Here is a 20,749-nt window from a genome sequence, read left to right as displayed (position 1 = left end):
TTGCAGCCTTTCTTGAATATTAGCAGGTTTTATTGTTTTATCGACTCCCTAGATTGGCCAGGTCATCCCCCATCCCAGGCGAGTGAGGAAGGGTGTACAAAAGTCATCTGAACCTTCTCTGGCAGAGAGCAGGGAGGGGGCTGAGAACTAGGGAAGCAAAATTAATCAAGAGCAGAGCTAGATCAAAAGGAAGAGGTAAGCAAGGAAGGGGGAAGTTTGGTTATGGCTACATTACAGAGCTTATAGTGGTGCACTGCACCACTATAGCGCTCCTAGTGCAGGCACTAAGTTGGTGGAAGAGTGCTCTCCCCTCGACTTAATTACTCCAACCCCTGCAAGCTGCAGTAGCTATGTCAGTGGGAGAAGCTCTCCTGCAGACATAGCGCTGTCCACACTAGTGCTTAGGTTGGTGTAACTTACATCGCTCGGGGGGGTAGCTTATTCATACTTAAAACTTATACCAACTTTAGCTGTGTGTACACATAGCTAACTTCTACAGCATAGCTTCCTCTGAATCATTTAGCTGGGACCAGAGGCAGGTTTATGGAATCAAAGCGATGAACTCAATCGACCCTGTCCATGGTAGCATGGTTCCGTTAAAAGGGGGTCTAATGACTGCTGCCCTGAAACCCCACACAAGTATTATTTGTGCTAAGGCCCATTCTTGACTGTGTCATCTTATACTCCCGTTGCACAGGTGTAAAGAGTGCTACCATTCCAATTTGATCATATTTTTTACAGCGACCCAAGGCAATGGAGAATCAGGATTCCATTTGCTTTCCCCAGCTGTGACGATGCTAGTTAAGGGCAACAAAGTTAGCCCTATTTTATGGAAGATGAAGCCTCACAGGGGTAAGAGGTAGAGACCTCCCCAATTGCCACAGTCAACCTTGATCCCACGGGTGGAGGAGGAAAGAATCATGGCATGGCACTTGTACTCTTCCCACCCACCAGGTCCACTAGCTCCTTCTCTCCCAGATGGGCCCACTCACAGTGTCTGTTGCTTAAAGGAGAATGGAATAAAGGCCTATTGTGGCTAGTTTGCACGTGGGCCATGTGTTTAGACCTTGCCCAGCATTCTGTAGGTAGCTAAAACAAGAAACAATAGTGATTTAAGTATTCACATTTTATTTAAACCAGTACAAGCACCATGCTTAGCAAAAGATTTGGTTTAAAAATAAACATGCAGTGTGAACTAGCAGAGACTAAATACCAGATGGAAGTTGTGCCAGTTATTGACGTTAACAGTTACATGGAATGGTTAGATTAATAAGACTGACCATCAATATTTCAAGGCTCCTGATCTTTTTACCATCCGTAGCACTGGCAGCTTGCCTTGGCATACATAATCAGCACCCAAAGGTAACATTGTACACCTGACCCAACGTAATAAACGCAAAGGAAGAAGTGGAGAGCTTCCACTGGAGCCTTTACTCCCATCACAACTCACTTTTGCAGTCTGAGCGGAATGCTGAGACACGCTTACATTCCAAAGCACAACTGAGAAATCCCAGAGCGATTTTTTTAAAATCGGAATTCCCTTGCACATTTAACTTTGACCCTTAGCATTAAATTAATGTAACTTCTGGACTAAAAGTCGTTTTATAGTTTAAGACACAAAAATATCAGCTGAGTGGGAATGTACAAGGCACCTTTACACAATACATTGGAAAGGTGTAGGTCCCAGCATTATTGACATTCTGGTCTATCAAGGGAGGCATACATAGTACAAGAAATACTTTTAAACCACCAAATAGTGCATTTAATTTTTTCACGAACATATGCAATATAACCAGTCCATCTTACGAAGTGAAAACATGCAAAAACTCATGCTTTAGTCAGTTTGGCTTTTTCCCCTCACACACAGGATTACAAGAGATTCCTCCCACTCCTCCCTGCCGCAGACACCTATTTGAAATTTAAAACAGCCAAATTAAGTGTGGCAGAAAAACACCACCGGTTGGAGACTTTTAAGTAAAGTTTCTGGTCAGGAAACATTTTTATGGCTGAGTGATTGACTCCTGAAAAAAAATAGGAGTTTCTAATGGAAAATGCTGAGCGACCTTTAGCTACAGAGGTTAACAAGTCTCATGATAATTTAAAGCACGCCTCTGCCCCATGTTTTGAGTACTCTTTAGAGATCTCCGAAACACTGGCAGAGAAGAGAGGAGTTTGGTTACATCAGACAGGCATAAATTAAACTAACAATAAGCAAAGTTAGAATATACTGGCTTTCTGAACACCATGTATCTGCCTCCTGCTAATCTTCATGGGTAGCTGTAAAGAAAGGCAGTTCGAACAACAAGATTGGGTAGTCAGCGATATGATAGCATTACAAATCTCACATCCACAGTAGAGATTTGAATGGGGTTAGTTATGCCTTTACTGTACACTACCATATCTCAGAGCTAGTCCTGGGACCTTGAGAACTGGACAGTGGGCAGCAGGAGACTGTACAGTATCTTGACATATATTAAGTGTAGATTAGCCCTAAAACAGCAGCTGTTCTCCGCAAGGACTCCCCTCACAGTAGCTGCAGTTACTTCCCTCCCTTTTGCTGCAGAGCTGAGAAGAAAGGGGACAAAGACAGCACTCTACTCCCACAACTTACAGAGCAACACTGCTGCCTGGTCCACCAAGGCTTTTCGGAATTCATTGCCTATGTAGGCCTTACCCATCACATCAGTCTTCAGAGCGGTCCCATATGACTGGGAGTTAGGCAATGGAGGTTCTTGAGAAGCAGCATAAAGGGAAGACTCTGGGGTATGGGGTGCAGTGGAGGGAAGTTAGAATATAGGGCAGCAGGAACATCGGAGATCTGAATGGGGTGGGTGGAATGGTGAAGTGCTGAAGAAGGGAATGGGAAGAACTGAACAGGAGGAAGCGCTCGTGATATGGGGAATCAAGGCAGGAGGAGACTATGTGCGGAGAACTGGTGACACCCCAGGTGACTCTCACAGAATCACTTAATTTGTAAGTACAATTATAAGTTTAGCATAGAAAACCCCATATTTTCATCTAAAAAGACACTAAGAACAGTTTTCTTGATGGGGCACATTTTCCCCCCCTTTATGAGCATTCTTCCTGCTAAGCCCTGTGCAAGTAGTAAAGTGACTATTGCCAGTCCAACATAGCATGCAAAGCACACTGGTCTGGTTAGTGCTTTACAAATCCAGTTTTCCCACCACAAGCTAGGCTGAATATTAAAGAATGTCACAGGCTCACAGCACAACCGGCAGTTTCTTTCTGCCCTACTGGATTTTGACATCACAATGCCTTATAGTTCATGCAATACAAGTGAAGCAAGACCTTCAAGTCAGATTTTTTTTTTAAATTGCTTTTGCAAGTAATACCAATTTAAAAAGACCAAAGCCTTATTTAACTAAAGAAATTGCTTCTATTGATCTGTAGCACAAGACAAAAGCACATTTTTTACAATCAATACACATTCTGTCCAGGGAAATGTTGGATTTCAATACATCAACATAAGATCTTATTTCCTCCAGTTAAAGTCACTTTTCCTACACTGAACTAATGGTCTCTCTCACTCACATCATAGCCTGTGCACATTGAAAAGCCCTCTGATGTTTGAGAGATGTGTGTGTGAAGGAGAAATAAATCAATAAGTCAAGCTAAACATGAACCGCGGCAACTGAAGAGCACTGCATGGGTCGTCTTAAACAGAGTCATGTTTAATACTCTTACACAGCATGTGTTTGCAAGAAAACACGCATTCTCCCAGCAAAGGTTTTACAGAATGAAATACTGGCCTCCCAATTTAACAACTGATTAATTCACTCCTCCTCACCAAAACACACATTATTAGGCAACTGTACTTTAAGCTACAGCTGTTCATGATTGGAAGCTGCTCATGAGAAGCCACTTATTCAGTAGCGTGACAAACACTCATGTGAGTCATAATTGAGATACTGTCACAGGATTACCTGTTTGCCAGTGCATGGGCTAACCAGGATATCCCAACTCAAACGACTATTCTACTTTGATATAAAACAGACCCTTTAAAAGGTTAGTTTTTAGCTATATTATAAAAAGTACTATTTTCATATTAGAATTTTTGCTATTTTACCAAAAAGAGATGAAACTTAAAGATTGAATGAGGTTACTTATGCGCAGAAGTCCTAGCTGGAATGTAGTTTTGACTGACAAGCAATTAAGCTAGGAGACCTCCTTTCATAAAAAAAGGATACAAGATCTATATATGGCCAAGGTTTCTCGATAACAACAAAATCAGACTATTCTAAATCACTCACAAGATCTTAAGAGCTTTGAACCCCTGCACTCCCAGGTCTTTACTGATGGGAGCAGATAGCTGGCATTTTAAGTCGAGGTGTGTTTTATTTTATAAATGTTTAATTGCACCACTAGGCATTAGAAAACATGTTACTTAGACCATTTAACAAAGGTTAGTTTTTACCAAATTTGGAGTAAATAGTGTAAAATTCTTAGTCCTTTTAAAGCTAACAAATTAAAGGCACACAATATTAACAGTTGTTCATATAACAGGTAATGTGAGTGAAGCGGTTAATTTAGTGTAATATTAAGTCTTGCATGTAAAAATCCAGAATGCATGTAACCAATATTGTAATTAAGCCCTTAAGAGTTATAAAATAGTCTTACAGAAACTAGTTTATGACTGACTAGTGGTCATAGAACTTTGCCCTGAAATTTAGTTAGATTGACTCACAATCAACAGAGATACTTACTAAAATTAAAGAGAATCAGTACTGCAAAGTCCTAAAAAGAATGTTTTTCATGTGAAGTTATGTTTGTCATATAAACACTTGGTTACAGTTTAATATTAACACTTCCATAGACTTTAATTTGGGAAATTCAAAAAAATTCTCAATTTTAACAAGTGGCCATATGCTATTTTAACATATAAACTGCTAGTATACAGGATCTGTCAAAAGGATGCATTTGCAGCTCATGAAAAGTTAGTGTCAGCTTCCAAATGTTTGTAAATAGTTAACAGTTTCTGAACTGAACTGTAGTAATTATAGAAATATTAGTCACAAGAGTGCACAAAGAGAATCCCTGCAGAGAAGTGCTTCCTTTTAGAGTTCTACACAAGGAAACACTTTGCAAAGTTTTACTTCACGGAGACTAATCTTCCTCTCCTTCCCCAAACTTTGTACAAGAAATATACTGCAGGAAACTGCTGTAAATATAGTGCATTTTTAGGCGCAAGTATTCATGTCTGGTTCCAGTATTGTCAGGATGGTATATAAATACTTAATACAGAGGTTCTCTTAATGGAAGTAGCCCAGTTTCTCACGCAGCCATTCTTCAGTTAGGTCTTCTGTATTTCTTATTTCAAATACCTAAAACAAAATTGAATCAGGTTAAATATTTACATTTCAGTCCTTGGAAGAAAAAAAACACATTATACCACACTTCTATTGATAAAATGCATTAGTGTACTTTTAAAAAATAGTCACGCTACACTAGGAATCCTCACGTTAGCATTTTGCTTCATGCACATTTTTTGCAAGGACAGGTTAATAACCTAGTATAAAACGTGAGACCCTAATGGAAATACATGTTACAATTTGGTCAAGTTACGGAGAGCCATAATTACTGTTTCTGGGACTTGCTACCTTCATTTGTAGTTCTCTTAAGATTCTACATTAAGTATGATAAGGATATAACAAACACAATCTTTTAAGTGACTCTGAAGTGGCATCATCAGTCACAGCTCAGGGATGCTAATAGATTTACTATAATATGTGAAGGTGCTTCCTGTTTGCAATACAATAACCATATTCTGGGCTGAATTAACTCTGAAGCCTTTTAATTTTTTTCAGCCCAAGATTATTATTAACTTGTAAGCAGGCAGAACCCTCAAAGTATCACCATAATATTTTGCTCATCTGATACTTAAAAGCATCGTGGCAGTACTCATTGGTGTATCTAAGTATTAAATACATACAAAGATTTGCAGAAGAGTGTCTTCAGTAAGGCCTTGATACAGCAAATAAAACAGAAACAAGTACACCATTCCCTGCTCAATACACACCTAGCAGAAAAGTAACTCTGGATTTTGATACTGGCACAGAATAGATGAATTTTACACTATTCCACTCCATTTGGAATCATTGCAACTCATTTGAGTGATGCCCAATCTTTTTAGGGCAGTCAATTGCTAAGTCAATATAAAACAATGTTGCATCAATAACATGTCCACAGAGCCTTGAGAACATTCTTTTATCTAATGCAATCAAGACAAAAAACTTGAAGTTGTGGAGAATCAAGTTAGAATTACTAGCAAGAAAAGACATACTGTATACTAATAGAAGAATGCACGATATTTTGACCATACTATTAAGACCAATGTGAAATTGTAAGAGTCACATTTTTCAGCACTATACATGTATGTACACACACACCCCTAATGTTGACACTACAGTATTCAGCTGAGAGTAAAAAGGATAACAAAATACATAAAATCACCAGTGAATTTACCCATTGCAGGGCATGAATCACCTGTTTACTCCTCCCCATCCATTCTACCTTCTTAGTAATCCACAAGGTTTTCTTTTTTATTAATTATTATTATTATTAAGGTCTTTTGTTTTGTTTTTTTACATCTTTTTTGTCCCTTTGTTTATTTCCACTTTTCAACCATCTTCTTATTTTCTATCCTCTCAGGCCCAGTCTACAGACACGGATTCTCATGTTCAATCTGTTATTCACGGCTGTCTACTGGCATATTGATTTGTTAAGTAAAAGATGGGGGAAAAGATCAATATGATAGCACAAACTAGCATAACAGAAACTAGGCTAATCTACCAAGCCACCAAGAAGTGGGGTAAGTCGATTAAGTCATGTATGAGACGCAGATCAGGAGAAGGCCCTAGCATGAGCCAGAATGAAATCAAGCTTCAGTGAGAGGTATGAATAAAGCACATTTAAAATCTAAATCTGAAGCAGAAAGTTAACACTCTGACCTGGATACAGAGTGGGGTCAGTTCCAGAAGATCAGATCTGACTCAAATCCATTCCTTGGCCTTCCTCCAGGCAGTTTTCAAACGGTTTGTGGTTCTTGCCAAAAAGAGGGTAACCCCCACATGCAGCTGGTCTCTAGCTTCCCTGGCCCCTGAGAAACCTGACCAGACTTCCCCACTCACCAAGTAGATTAGCTGTGCATAACCTGAGTTCACCTTTCTCCTCAGGGGACCCCACCCTGGTCCCCCCTCTTTTCTTACAGGCTATAGTTCTCATGCCTCTATGCCTCAGTTCCTTCCAGGCCTATGAGACAGTCTCCTTCTGCCAGAACAGCCAGCTCTCTAAAGCCTGCTTCCTCCCAGTTCTCCCCTCCAACTGGAGGGCGCTCTTCTCCAGGCTTGGTGTTTCCTAAATGTATTGTGGAGCTGACTGCAGGCCAGACCACTAAGCCTGTTCTGCCCTGGCTAAAGTATAAGATTTGCAAAGGTAGCAACCAAGCTGGGAAGGGGAAAAAGCAGAATAGCACCTGTGAGTTTCAGCATTAACTTTCAGGGGTACTGCAGGTGTCCGGGGGAGATTTTATAATCTCCTATTTCTGACCCAACAGTGTCAGAACCAACTATCCAACCAGAGGATGCGTCTTCAGTCGGCAATAAAGTTGGCAAGACCCATTTTACCATTGTTAGAAAATAGACACCTAAGATGTTTCATGCTTCAGCAATGGTTATGAAGGGTTCACTACAATAAGGCACATATTTTTAAGTGAGGGTAATTAGACACTGCAACAGCTTATCAAGAGCTGGAGGTTCTACCACACCATTTGAAATCAAGACAATGTACTTCTATTAAAAACATCCTAGTTCAACCATGAATTACGGGGCTCACTGTCCTCTTGTGGATTTTTTTTTTTTTTTTAAATCTCCAGGCTTACTCTCCCTCTTTCTTTAGGCTTCCTGCAAGATGGACACCTTCTGAACGCAATTTAAAACATGCAGGAACATAAGGATCCTGTTGCATTGTGTACACGTGAGACAGACTGGCAAGACAGAACAGCATCTTATGTACACTCACATTCTGCTTTTTATGAAAGATTCTGCTAGATAGTCAATGATACCTTAGTGAGCTCCGCTGTTTGTACCAGCTTATTCTTGCTCCCAGCGTACATCATCTGTTGTTCAGGCTTGCATCCTGTAGTTGTGGGGAAGGAAAGCAAAGTGGTGTTTGACAGTTGGACTGAAATTCATTAACAAGATTTTTTTTAAAATCCAGCTTGTCTGGAGGAAGTTGCCAAATCAACAGAATGACCCAATTGTCTCTTTGTACACAGTATCGTCTTGAGTTTTGCTTTGAATGTTTAGTACTTGTCAAGACTATATGAAAGTGATGTGAAAGTGGGCTGGGTCGGTGGTCAGATCTAGCTGCGTCTGTAGTTCTGCTTAAAACTGGACTCAAGAGAGCAAGATCACTATTAAGCTTCATTGTATCACAATTCAAACTGCACAGCCAGCGAAGCAGAGGCTAAATCCATCACCTCTTCCTGCTATCTTATATTCGACAAGAGCATTGACCTACCAGAAAGCAAGTTACCTTTGCTGCTGTTTCTAATAGATTCCAATTTCTTCCTGAACCACAGATGCAGTCTTATACAAGGAATGCATTTATCTGAGTCTAGCCACTAATCTCGTACAATAACTTTCAGGGCAAGACAAAGAAAAATAAACTGATTGGACAAAAAAATAATATTACCAGCTTTATTTCATTCAGCAAGCCATCTATGTCCTGACTCTTTGTAGTAGTTTTAACCAGACACTGAAAATAGAGGGGAACTTCTACAAACAAAATCTTAAGATACAAGAATTACAGAAATAAATTCTAGATAAGGTCTCCTGTGAAGCATCTTACCACTGGTCGAGCTCTCGCAGAGCAGAACCTAGCACCATAGGCATGGCTTATAACTTGTTACAGAAAGTAACTACTGAAGATCCACACCTTTTTCTGTTCTTTTATTGCTAAACTTTAACACCCACCTGGCTATTCTAGCAAGCAAAGTAGTGAAGGGTGAAACAATGCACGCTCTCTCTCTCTCAAGGATTACAATGTAATTTAATAGCTGCAGAAAGCCACCCTATTACAATTCAGAAAGTGCAGACTGATCTCAAGGGCCAATTCATTCCCTGCGTATGAACAGAGTTTGTAACAAAGTCGAGGTGCTGAGCTGGTTTTTATCCTCCCCCTCCTAGGTTTCTACAGGGCCATTCGGTCCCTGGTACGGACTAAGGCAGCCTGAGAGTTGCTCTAATGCAGGCTCCAGCTGCAACAGCTGTTCTGGCAGCTGGGACACAGGAATATTTGACACTCCTGTAGGAGGTAGCATACAACTGGCTCTGTGCCTGCCAGGAACTCCCCCTCCAAAGAAGTTTGCCAGGGAGCCTTTACTGTGAATTTGCAAACCCTTTAAGCCACAGAGAGCATACGGATGAATTTGGCCTTAAGTGTGAAAACCATTGATCTTAAGCATTAGGCCTTTTTTGTTTCATAGATACAAGAACTTCCACATTTATAGGATATAGCAACTACTATTCATAATGTTTACTCACCGACTGGACTGGAGAAGATAAAGCACAACGGATAAGAAACTCTTCCATCATCATGCTGATACTTGTAACTATACACAATGAATGTTTTTCTGAGGTTAAGGAAACTAAAAAACACACAACTCACTGATCTCTTAGAACATAATCCTTACATTCATTAGCTGAGCTTGTTATAGCCAAAAATAAATCTCCCTTTGCCATCTGTTCTAAAAGATGCTTACATACATCAGTTTCTGTACTGTTTCATCTTGCTCCCATCTCGGTTTCTATTCCGATTGGAGTTTGAGCCATTAGAGGATTTACCCTGCTTTTCAGTAACATAACCCACATCTGAGACAGGTGTTTGTGTGAATATTTTGTAAAATAAATGTTAGTTCTCAATAATGTCCTTTTCACTACAAGTCATTTTCCAATGATTTCTCTCTACAATGTTTTAAATATGAAATTGCAGCTAAATCAGATAAGTAGTCAGATTTCTTTTTCTAAAGAGAATTTTTGCTGCTCTTCGCATGCTCTCTTTACAAGCTATTTGTTGGTAGCTCTTTGCACATCAAACATTGGCTGGTTTGTGTGCTTTGCTAACCTTTAAATGGAGAACCTATAGCTAAAGTGTTAATTTAAATCTTTCTGTTGAATTAATGTGCTGAATATCCCTGCAAAAGAGCAGACTGAAAGCCATTCAAAACACGGTGAAAGTAACCAAGGCTTAGAAGTAGAGACTTCACTATACCATTGTACAAGTCTTTGCTAAGAAATGGCATGTGACTACAGAATATATCATGAAAATTAATCAATTTTTGAATTAACATAGGGAGAATTTCCATTGTAGGCAAATACTTGTTTGAAGAAAAAAATGGAAAATTCAATTTCAAATGCATTTTAGATTTAATTTTTTTCAGTAAACAAAACAATACTAGCAACATTAGAAAAAGGATATCGAGGTTGTCTCTCAGGCAGCTCATCTTTTAGTTCATCAGGGGAAATGCCCTAGTAATATTAAAACACAAGCAGTCTTTCAATAGGTGAACTCAGAACATAAGAGCGGCCATACTGGGTCAGACCAAAGGTCCATCTAGCCCAGTATCCTGTCTGCCAACAGTGGCCAATGCCAGGTGCCCCAGAGGGAGTGAACCCAACAGGCAATGATCAAGTGATCTCTCTCCTGCCATCCATCTCCACCCTCTGACAAACAGAGGCTAGGGAAACCATTCCTTACCCATCCTGGCTAATAGCCATTAACGGACTTAACTTCCATGAATTTCTAAAGTTCTCTTTTAAACGCTGTTATAGTCCTAGCCTCTTTAATCTCTCCTCATATGGGACCTGTTCCAAACCCCTAATCATTTTAGTTGCCATTCTCTGAACCTTTTCTAATGCCAGTACATCTTTTTTGAGATGAGGAGACCACATCTGTACGCAGTATTCAAGATGTGAGTGTACCATGGATTTATATAAGGGCAATAAGATATTGTCCGTCTTATTCTCTATCCCCTTTTTAATGATTCCTAACATCCTGTTTGTTTTGACTGCCGCTGCACACTGCATGGACGTCTTCAGAGAACTATCCACGATGACTCTAAGATCTCTTTTCTGATTAGTTGTAGCTAAATTAGCCCCCATCATATTGTATGTATAGTTGGGGTTATTTTTTCCAATGTGCATTACTTTACATTTATCCACATTACATTTCATTTGCCATATTGTTGCCCAATTACTTAGTTTTGTGAGATCTTTTTGAAGTTCTTCACAGTCTGCCTTGGTCTTAACTATCTTGAGCAGTTTAGTATCATCTGCAAACCTTGCCACCTCACTTTTGACCCCTTTCTCCAGATTATTTATGAATAAGTTGAATAGGATCGGTCCTAGAACTGACCCTTGGGGAACACCCCTCTCCATTCTGAAAATTTACCATTTATTCCTACCTTTTGTTCCCTATCTTTTAATCAGTTCTCAATCCATGAAAGGATCTCCCCTCTTATCCCATGACAACTTAATTTACATAAGAGCCTTTGGTGAGGGACCTTGTCAAAGGCTTTCTGGAAATCTAAGTACACTATGTCCACTGGATCCCCCTTGTCCACGTTTGCTGACCCCTTCAAAAGAACTCTAATAGATTAGTAAGACACGATTTCCCTTTACAGAAACAATTCACACCTCTACCTCAATATAACACTGTCCTCGGGAGCCAAAAAAAAAAATCTTATCGCATTATAGGTGAAACTGCATTATATCGAACTTGCTTTGATCCACCTGAGTGCTCAAACCCCCTCCCCCCCCCCCCAGCACTGCTTTACCGCGTTATATCTGAATTCGTGTTATGTTGGGTAGCGTTATATCGAGGTAGAGGTGTATGTTCTTCTATGTGTCTGACAATTTTATTCTTTACTATTGTTTCAACTAATTTGCCCGGTATGGACGTTAGACTTACCGGTCTGTAATTGCTGGGATCACCTCTAGAGCCTTTTTTAAATATTGGCGTTACATTAGCTGTCTTTCAATCACTGGGTACAGAAGCCGATTTAAAGGACAGGTTACAAACCATAGTTAATAGTTCCGCAACTTCTTGAGTTCTTTCAGAACTCTTGGGTGAATGCCATCTGGTCCACCCAACAGTAGTGACTTGCTACTGTTAAGTTTATCAATTAATTCCAAAATCTCCTCTAGTGACATCTCAATCTGTGACAATTCCGCCGATTCGTCACCTACAAAAGCTGGCTCAGGTTTGGGAATCTCCCTAACATCCTCAGCCGTGAAGACTGAAGCAAAGAATCCATTTAGTTTCTCCGCAATTACTTTATCGTTTTTAAACACTCCTTTTCTATCTCGATCGTCCAGGGACCCCACTGGTTGTTTAGCAGGCTTCCTGCTTCTGAAGTACTTAAAGAACATTGTTATTACCTTTGGAGTTTTTGGCTAGCCGTTCTTCAAACTCCTCTTTGGTTTTTCTTATTACATTTTTACACTTAGGCAGTGTTTATGTTCCTTTCTATTTACCTCACTAGGATTTGACTTCCATTTTTTAAAAAGATGCCTTTTTATCTCTCACGGCTTCTTTTACATGGTTGTTAAGCCACGGTGGCTCTTTTTTAGTTCTTTTACTGTATTTTTTAATTTGAGGTATACATTAAAGTTGGGCCTCTATTATGGTGTCTTTGAAAAGCGTCCATGCAGCTTGCAGGGATTTCACTTTAGTCACTGTTTTTAATTTCTGTTTAACTAACCCCTTCATTTTTGCATTGTTCCCCTTTCTGAAATTAAATGCCACAGTGTTGGGCTGTTGAGATGTTCTTCCGACCAAAGGGATGTTAAATATTATTATATTATGGTCAATATTTCCAAGCGGTCCTGTTATAGTTACTTCTTGGACCAGCTCCTGCGCCCCACTCAGGACTAAATTGAGAGTTGCCTCTCCCCTTGTGGGTTCCTGTACCAGCTGCTTCAAGAAGCAGTCATTTAAAGTATCGAGAAACTCAGACCTACACACTATACGGGCTAGAGTAAGTAGGAGGGTAATGGGAGTAAGACACTGCTACATCTACAGTTACATCTCTACAATTTAACTGAGAGCAATCCTATGGGAACAGTCATAGGAAGATTCCACTGTAAATTGATTGCTAAACTGCTTTAGTAATTTTGTATAAGAGATTTAATGTTAATATAAAAAAAAAATCTGTTTGTGTCCTTATCAGTTTAAGAAACTGATGTTTTATGGCTCCACTCTAGTTTTAGATATACTGACACCCACCACATATTTCAATTTCTGCTACTGAACACGAGTGTGCAAGATTTGCTACAACCAGCAATACAAACTGATCCTGAAATCTAGCCCTTGGTCTCCATCTGTGAGAGACCAGTTCCCGGACTAGTGAACAAGCCTAACCATTCATAGTGGCCAATATTCTCCTCTTCAAATATTATATTTTTTTAACATTCTGGGAGAGGGGTAAAAGTTATTTTTCAAGTCATTGCATAAGATTTCATGCTGTCCCTGTGTAGGCCAACACTACAGATTGAGATCAAGTTATTATTCCACCTGTCTACAGGGATTAAGACAATCCTAACGTCTAACTAACGGCAGGTCAATGCAGAGTCCAGAGTGCAAGTCAGCAAAAGGCTCAGCAAGAATTCTTCCAGCGAGCCAGCAAACAGAGAGAGATGCTTTTTGCATAATTTTTATTCAAATAGAATTTAATTAACATTTTAAAGCTTAAACCATTTTGTTTGGATAATCAGCCATACAATTGCTCCCGTACAGCTCAATTAATAGCGTATCATGCTCCACCCGCAGAGTAACCAGAGATTTGAAGGAGGTTCATAACCCAAATGAGATCAACAGTTTGAGAACAATTTGACACTAAGACGGTGCGTCAGCAGCAACAATACATGGCAAGCTGAAGACAGTCTTATTTACAGTTCATTTAACAAACCTCATGTTCCTCTTCCAGTACCACCAGCTGCTTATCCTTGTCAATCTTCACTAGAATAAAAACAGAACATAGGTGAACTGGGCATCTATACGGGTGCTGTCTCCACACACACCCTTTTTTTTTAATTAAAGGTTAAAATTGCAACTTTTCTAGAATTACATGCATATAATCAGCTTTTTATTTAACCCCCCTACTGCATTATCTTGTACTTTCACTCCCTCCTCTTCTCCCCCGGCCCCTCTGACAACAATCAAGGAGTGGAATACTGGCCCCACGGAAGTCAGTGGGCGTTTTAACTTCAGTGCAGTCAAGACTTCTCCCCCCAGACTTTGTTACAAAACTAGCCATTTCGAAATGGCCTACTTTAAGAATGTCAAATATACTCCAACCTAAGAGGGTCAAGTATTGGCTTTATCCTCCACCTTCGTGCGGCCAGTGGTAGACTTTTTCCATTTTAAGCAGTGTTTAAGCACATAAGCTTGTCTATTAACAGACAGTGTGACAGCTTTTATTCTGAAAGCTTTAGTTCCGGACCATAAAATAACGTTGTTCTACTGTTAAGAGGGAATGGGAAAATAGCAAAGTTAGTGTTCTAGCCGAAGCATCGTCCACGCCATTTTGCTGCAGCAGCCTAAAAATTATCAAAGATTTTCTGCAAGACCTCGTAGCTTTCGTTGGCAACGATTTTAGCTTACTTATAATGGCAGCATTGTTAGTTTCTTTGCGAAACCGGAATTTTCTCAACTTTTCCACCAGATCTTCAGCAACATCACAAACCACCAGAGATTCGCTCTACAGAAAAAAGAATTTCCGTTAATAAAAAGCCTCCCAAAATTATAGGGCTACATGAAGTTCGTTGAAGATTCAGAACGTGCATAAAATTCAGATGTACAAAAAAAGGCAACGTAAGTATTAAAAGACAAAAGAGGACAACATAAGCATTAAACACAGTGAAAAACGGGCTTGTGGTACACAAGAAACAAATCTTGTCTTATCTTTCCATACTGGGCCAAAAAAGGAAAGTGAAATATCAGAAAAATGTGGACCAAAAGTCTTTACATATTTATTCTTGATTCCTGAAGTCAGAACATTTCTATACTTTTACCTTATCAAGCGATCCTGTTTCTACAACTTACACGTTAAAATAATGAATCAGATATGCAACTGATTTTGCAAGTTTAGTCCTGAAATAAGACACCCTATTAAATACACATTTAATACACTAATGCCAGTACTGTAGATAAATCTGTGATAATTTTCATATCACTTTACATTGTGCCTCTTCATATAACCTTGTGGTGGGTCTACCCACGTGTGACCTCTGTTTTCATGGAACTTTGTATCAAAGCCTCATTTAGAAACTTTGCATTGCCCTTGGTATAATATTATAGCCCCTAAGAATAGAATAAGATAGAAGAAAAATTTCTTTTTGCTAGCAGTAGAACAAGAGCTCTCCCCCTCCCACTCTTAATCAATTGCCCTATTGAATGAATGAGGTGTGAATGAGCAAGGCATGGAAGGCAGCACCTCCAGACAGCCTCAACTGTTGGAGAGGGGCTGGGAGCCAGACCCAAGGACAATAAAACGTGTCAAGTGGGCTCATTAAAAACAAGCAGACATACCGACGGCCTTGGGGGTTAGAAGCAAGCACCTTCTTTTGGAAACACCCTCTTTGCAGCATTGGGACAACACTAGCACAAAGGACCAATGGACACAGACACAGAGTTTGAATCTGGTATAGATTTGCATAAGAGGAAAGCTGCTATAGAAGTGAGGTGTCTTGCAGAGGACCCCGGGTCTCGTCTTGTCAACATGGGAGCATCGATCCGGATCGGCAGAAGCCCGGCTCCACCCCCTCCCCCATCTAACTCACCTGGCCAGTAAAGTTAAGGGGGGCAACTAATTGGTAACAACAAGACAGAGTGTGTTTGTAAGTGTAATATATTATATGCATATAATACAGTGTTAATGAATACATGTATTGGTAATAAATGTGGCGTTTTGCCTTATTCCCCCTGAAAAGATCCTGTGCAGTACTTTAAGTACAACAGTACAGCAGTGTGAATATTTAAAGTAATAAGAGCGGTTAATATTTCAATAGCATCTAGAGGCCCCAATCAGGGCCCTGTTGTGCTAGGTATGAAAGCAGAACTCTGAACCTTCAAATTTTGCCTACACGCAAAGTGTTTAACAAACTATATTAAATGAGAAAAGTGTGCACTTTTCCTACTATTATGTTTACAAGTCACTTTTTTGAAAACTTAAGAGTTAGTGAAATCTAAAATGAAGTATTAGAAAAATTACCCTGTTGAAGGTAGGAAAGAAAGTGATCAGTTCCTTCACAGCTAGCCCTCTAAGTTATAAACCATTTTACATATAATTTGTAATTGCACCACACTGACCACTGCCCATTTCCTGCATCATTCTTTATACACACTCCCTCGCATGTCTTGTTGTAACAGTCAGCTCCACCGCTCAGCAAATGTTCTGTCACCATAGGTAGCTTTGACTGAATGCCAAGCATATCAGAACACCGTTGCCAAGCAGAAGGAAGAAAAATTAGTTCACCATCTTTAGCTCAATTATACTACTGTAACCACCATACATAGGAGTTTCCTTTATACACTCACTCCTGAGAAATCAGGGCTAACAAAATCCATACATAAAGCTAAATGATCATGTTATGAAGAGCAAGTCTTAAAGGAATAAATTAGAGTTTAGAAAGATACTGAAGTAAGGTTCTGAACCCATATGCAACTACACCAAAGTCCTAGTCCACTTATCTTAGTTTACAGATAGCTTCCTCCATAAAGAGGAATTTGTCAAGAATTAGTTAGGGAGAGGAAGTCTCAAGAATGTTTCCCTGCAAGTACTCAGACATGTCTGAACTTTCCTGCTGGGGTAGTTTATTTAAAACCTATCTTTAAATACAAGTCAACAATTCTAAAATTATTGAAGGCAGCCACTAAATGAATCATTCGGTAAAAAATCATCACTAGTTTAGTGATCAGAAGAAATGTAGTCTTTAAACTCAGGCCTCGAGCAGTTTACCAGACACCTTACTAGAGGCCAATATTGGAGAGAGGAGGGTTTCCTCACTAAAAAACGAGCAAGGGCAAACCTCATCCAAGCATTCTCTTGCTGTTTCTAGACTCTAGATCTTGGACTCCATCTTCATCAGCCTTTGGAAAGGTGTCTTGAGTTTGCTCCCTATGACTGCTGGAATGGAGACTTCTTCCTCCACCTATGAGTCTGCTGGGATGGCACTCTACTACTCTACTCTTTCTCAGGCTCCTGGCTGCTGCAAGGATGAGGATGATGGCTGTGTGCTTGTTTCCCCAGACTATATTTTGGATCATCCTCACTCACATGCTAGTATTAGCATCTACTTCTGCTGCTGTCATAGTAGTGTGGTTCTACTCTGAAAGTGATTAAATGGTGATCCATGTGAATTGTTTCTAAATGATACTGCACATCAAGTGTTTCCATTCTGAAAGCAAGACATTTCTTCCAACTGCCAGCTCCACAAACTCATTTTGGGATGAGAGACTAAGTTCTTTTCTCTCCAATAAATAGCAAACAAAGTACTGCAGACCAAACCACTTGCGCAATACCCTGGGGTTCCACAGGTGGCTCAAATTAGCCCTGTAAATAGAATTAAACAAATAATTCTTTTGTGTTTACATGAGGAACATAATCCAGTTCACTCCCTATTGGCTATGCTGGCTCTCCAGCACCAGAGGTAAACATAAATACATAAATAAATATGCTTTCACTAAAGCCAGCAGATGTATGACTGACTACGCAGAGAGAGCAAATCTGCTAAGTAAGGGAGTGCCATTTTTTTTTTTAACCAAGTCCCTTTTCTGGCTAGAACCACACTTTAAATTCTTCCAAAACTGATAGCTTAGCCAGCTGCCCTCCTCCCAACTGATCACAGAAGAATGACTTTTCAAACTGTTTACACAGACATTTTTTCATATTGCAACATCTGTAGGAAGGCAGGATGGAAACCTGTTAAGAGTTAGTCACACTGTTTTCATATCCCTCGTCCCCACAGAGACACACAGAGCCACAAATGATCACTTTCTAGCAACACACCAAGTGCAAGCAAGAAGCTGAGAAATGCATGTTTCAACTGAAGCATTTATCTTCAGTTACTGCAGAGCTAGAAGAACTTCTCATTGTGTGACCTTTCTGAGCTCTACTTCAAGAAAAAGAGGATGCAGCTTGCTCAGGAGTCATGCAAGATCATGACTACTTTAGGGCTAGTCTACACCGGCAATGCTAATGTGCTTGAACGTGCCTTGTGTGGTAGGGTGACCAGATAGCAAGTGTAAAAAATCAGGACGGGGTGGGGGGGGGTGGGGGTAATAGGTGCCTATATAAGAAAAAGCCCCGAAAATCGGGACTGGCCCTATAAAAACGGGACATCTGGTCACCCTATTGTGTGGTCACGGCGCAGTGCTGAGAGAGAGCTCTCCCAGCGCTCTTAAAACAACAAAACAAAAAAAACACACCCCTCCTCAACAAGGGGCATGGCTCCCAGCACTGGGGCACTGTTTACACTGGTGCTTTACTGCGCTGCAACTTGCAGTGCCCAGGGGGATGTTTTTTCAAACCCCTGAACAAGAAAGTTGCGGCACTGTTAATTGCCAGTGTAGACAAGCCCTCAGTTTACAATCTTGTTTCCATACACAGTATCATTTTAGAACTGTTTCTCCCCTGTCACACCTCCACCTAACAAAAGTTATTACAAAGTAGCAAACTCAAAGGGAAGCATGTGGAAAAACAGTGATACACTAGCAGTGACTCTAGAGACCACACCTGCAGGATGCCACCTTTCCTGTCCCCTTCAGACCTTGCCCATTTGGTTTCAGGTATAATTTTTGCTCCCTCTATACAATAAGATTCCAAGATTGTCACTCTGAAGCCTAGAATGTGTGTTGAGTCAGCATGAAGCAATGGAAACAGCTACAAGCATGGCTGAGAGCTTTTTGTTCCAAATATCCTTAGTGGGATTTGCAGTAATTTATAAACTCTCTGCCATTTTGACTTTATAAATTACACTCACTGCAAGGCATTTATTTATCTACTACCTACCAAGACTCCTAGACCACTGTGATATCAGGCAATTCAGCCAACCACCACCCTGACTCTACGGCTAATTTGCATAAAACAATGTCATTGATTCTATGAGGGAGACTGCACAGATGGTGGCTTACGTGGCCCAGCTGCCACAGTTCTTCAAAGACTAGCACACACACACACACAATGACTCCAAACACACACGTCTCATTCACCACCCACACAACTCTCTCAGCACCAACACAACCCACACAGTAACGCTAAATACACCTAGCCCCTCACTGCAGCACTCGCCACCTGTGCGCATGAACATGAATTTTCAACTCCCCCCCCCCCGCCCAAATCCAGACACAAATCAACACAACTAGCACACAGAGCCCCAAACACACCTAGCCCCTAAGGGCAGAGTACCCCCTTGACTCATCACCTGTGCAGATCATCATGAAGCACCACAGCCAGCCACACAACAGAACACAACCAGCACCCATAATAGCCCCAAGCACACACCGACCCTCGGGGCAGCACAAATACACACAACTCTTCCAGCACCCCTCCCCCCCAAACACACACACATCAATGCCAAGCCTCCCCGGTCTGCTGAGCCGCTGCGAAGCCATGGAAACAGCTACCGGCAGGGCTAAGAGCTCCGTCCAGCGTGTCCCGGGTTCAACCAGCGCTGGGATTCACGGGCTTCTGCTGCCCGTGATTTACACCCCCAGCCACGTTAGGCGGGTGTCGCCCTGAGCTACACGCGGGCTCGCAGCCCTGCACAGGACAGGCCCTGGGGGTGGCCGCTTGGGCCCCAGCCAAGCTCCTGGGGCTCGCCCGGGGCTGCCACGGAAGGGGATGGAGCGGGGGGACGAAGGGGGCCCAAGCCAGGGCAGCTGCGAGCGGCCTCATCCACCCCCTCCGCGGGCGGGGCGGGGCGCGGGGTCCGGCGCCGTGTCCCGGGCCGGGGGATCGGCAGCCCCGGCCCTGCCCGCCAGCCCCTCCCGCCGCCGGCAGCTCCCAGGGCCGGGCGGGCACCGCTGCCGGCGGCGGCGCCACTCACCATTGTGCAGCAGCCGCCCCGGCCCCTTCCGCTCGCGCTTTAAGAACGAAAGCGCCGCCGACCTCCTCCCGGCGACTGGCTCCAGTGCGCCTGCGCCGGGCAGCTCCAGAGCCAATCAGCGAGGCCGGCCGGAGCGGACTGCGGTCTTCACCCGGCTACGGGACGCGGGAAGGTTCACGCCCCCCCCCTGGTGGAGCGTTGAGCCGGTGCTCCCGGGCTCAGGGGGCGGGGAGAGAGCTGCGGGCGGGGCCAAGGCGGGGCAGGGCACGTGCAGGGTGGGGTTGGTCCCACGCTAACCCCTCTAGGGCCTTCTAGGCCCAGTGGCTGTGGACAGAGGAGCTTTGTGAAAGCACAGCGACCTGTCACAGGGCCATGGCATCGTGTCCAACACGAGTTCCTGCACGACAGCAGCACAGCCCCATGGCATCACATCTCACGCCAAGTCCCTGCGCGACAGCAGCATGTCACGGCCCCATGGCATCACATCCTGCGCCAAGTCCCTGTGCGACAGCACCGCATCACAGCCCTGTGACATGGGGTCCCGCGCCAAGTCCCTGTGCGACAGCAGCGCAGAACAGCCCCGTGGCATCACGTCCCGCGCCAAGTCCCGGTGCGACAGCAGC

General features: G+C 42.0%; 1 protein-coding gene across 1 annotated transcript; it reads right to left on the bottom strand.

Annotated features, from left to right (window-relative positions):
- Positions 1 to 1,107: 1,107 nt before the first annotated feature.
- GMFB (glia maturation factor beta) lies at positions 1,108 to 20,220 on the bottom strand. The gene is made up of 7 exons (XM_054025800.1): positions 20,127 to 20,220; positions 14,683 to 14,779; positions 13,988 to 14,037; positions 10,498 to 10,547; positions 9,564 to 9,646; positions 8,081 to 8,154; positions 1,108 to 5,342 (listed from the first exon to the last, which is right to left on the bottom strand). The coding sequence occupies exons 1-7, from the start codon at positions 20,127 to 20,129 to the stop codon at positions 5,271 to 5,273; spliced, it is 429 nt and encodes a 142-aa protein (XP_053881775.1). The 5' UTR covers positions 20,130 to 20,220; the 3' UTR covers positions 1,108 to 5,270.
- Between the last annotated feature and the right edge of the window lie 529 nt (positions 20,221 to 20,749).

The sequence above is a fragment of the Malaclemys terrapin genome, chromosome 4 (assembly GCF_027887155.1).
Source record: "Malaclemys terrapin pileata isolate rMalTer1 chromosome 4, rMalTer1.hap1, whole genome shotgun sequence".
Lineage (NCBI taxonomy): Eukaryota > Metazoa > Chordata > Testudines > Emydidae > Malaclemys > Malaclemys terrapin.
The sequence above is the reverse complement of the archived record's forward strand: the minus strand, read 5'-3'. Positions and strand labels throughout refer to the sequence as shown.

What these genes read in the sequence shown, in the direction of transcription:
- GMFB (XM_054025800.1), bottom strand. An exon ending in TAACAATGCTGCCATTATAA is followed by an intron (nt 14,038 to 14,682) that starts GTAAGCTAAAAT and finishes TTTTTATTCTAG; the next exon opens with TGAAGATTGACAAGGATAAG. An exon ending in TACTGGAAGAGGAACATGAG is followed by an intron (nt 10,548 to 13,987) that starts GTTTGTTAAATG and finishes TAATATTACTAG; the next exon opens with GGCATTTCCCCTGATGAACT.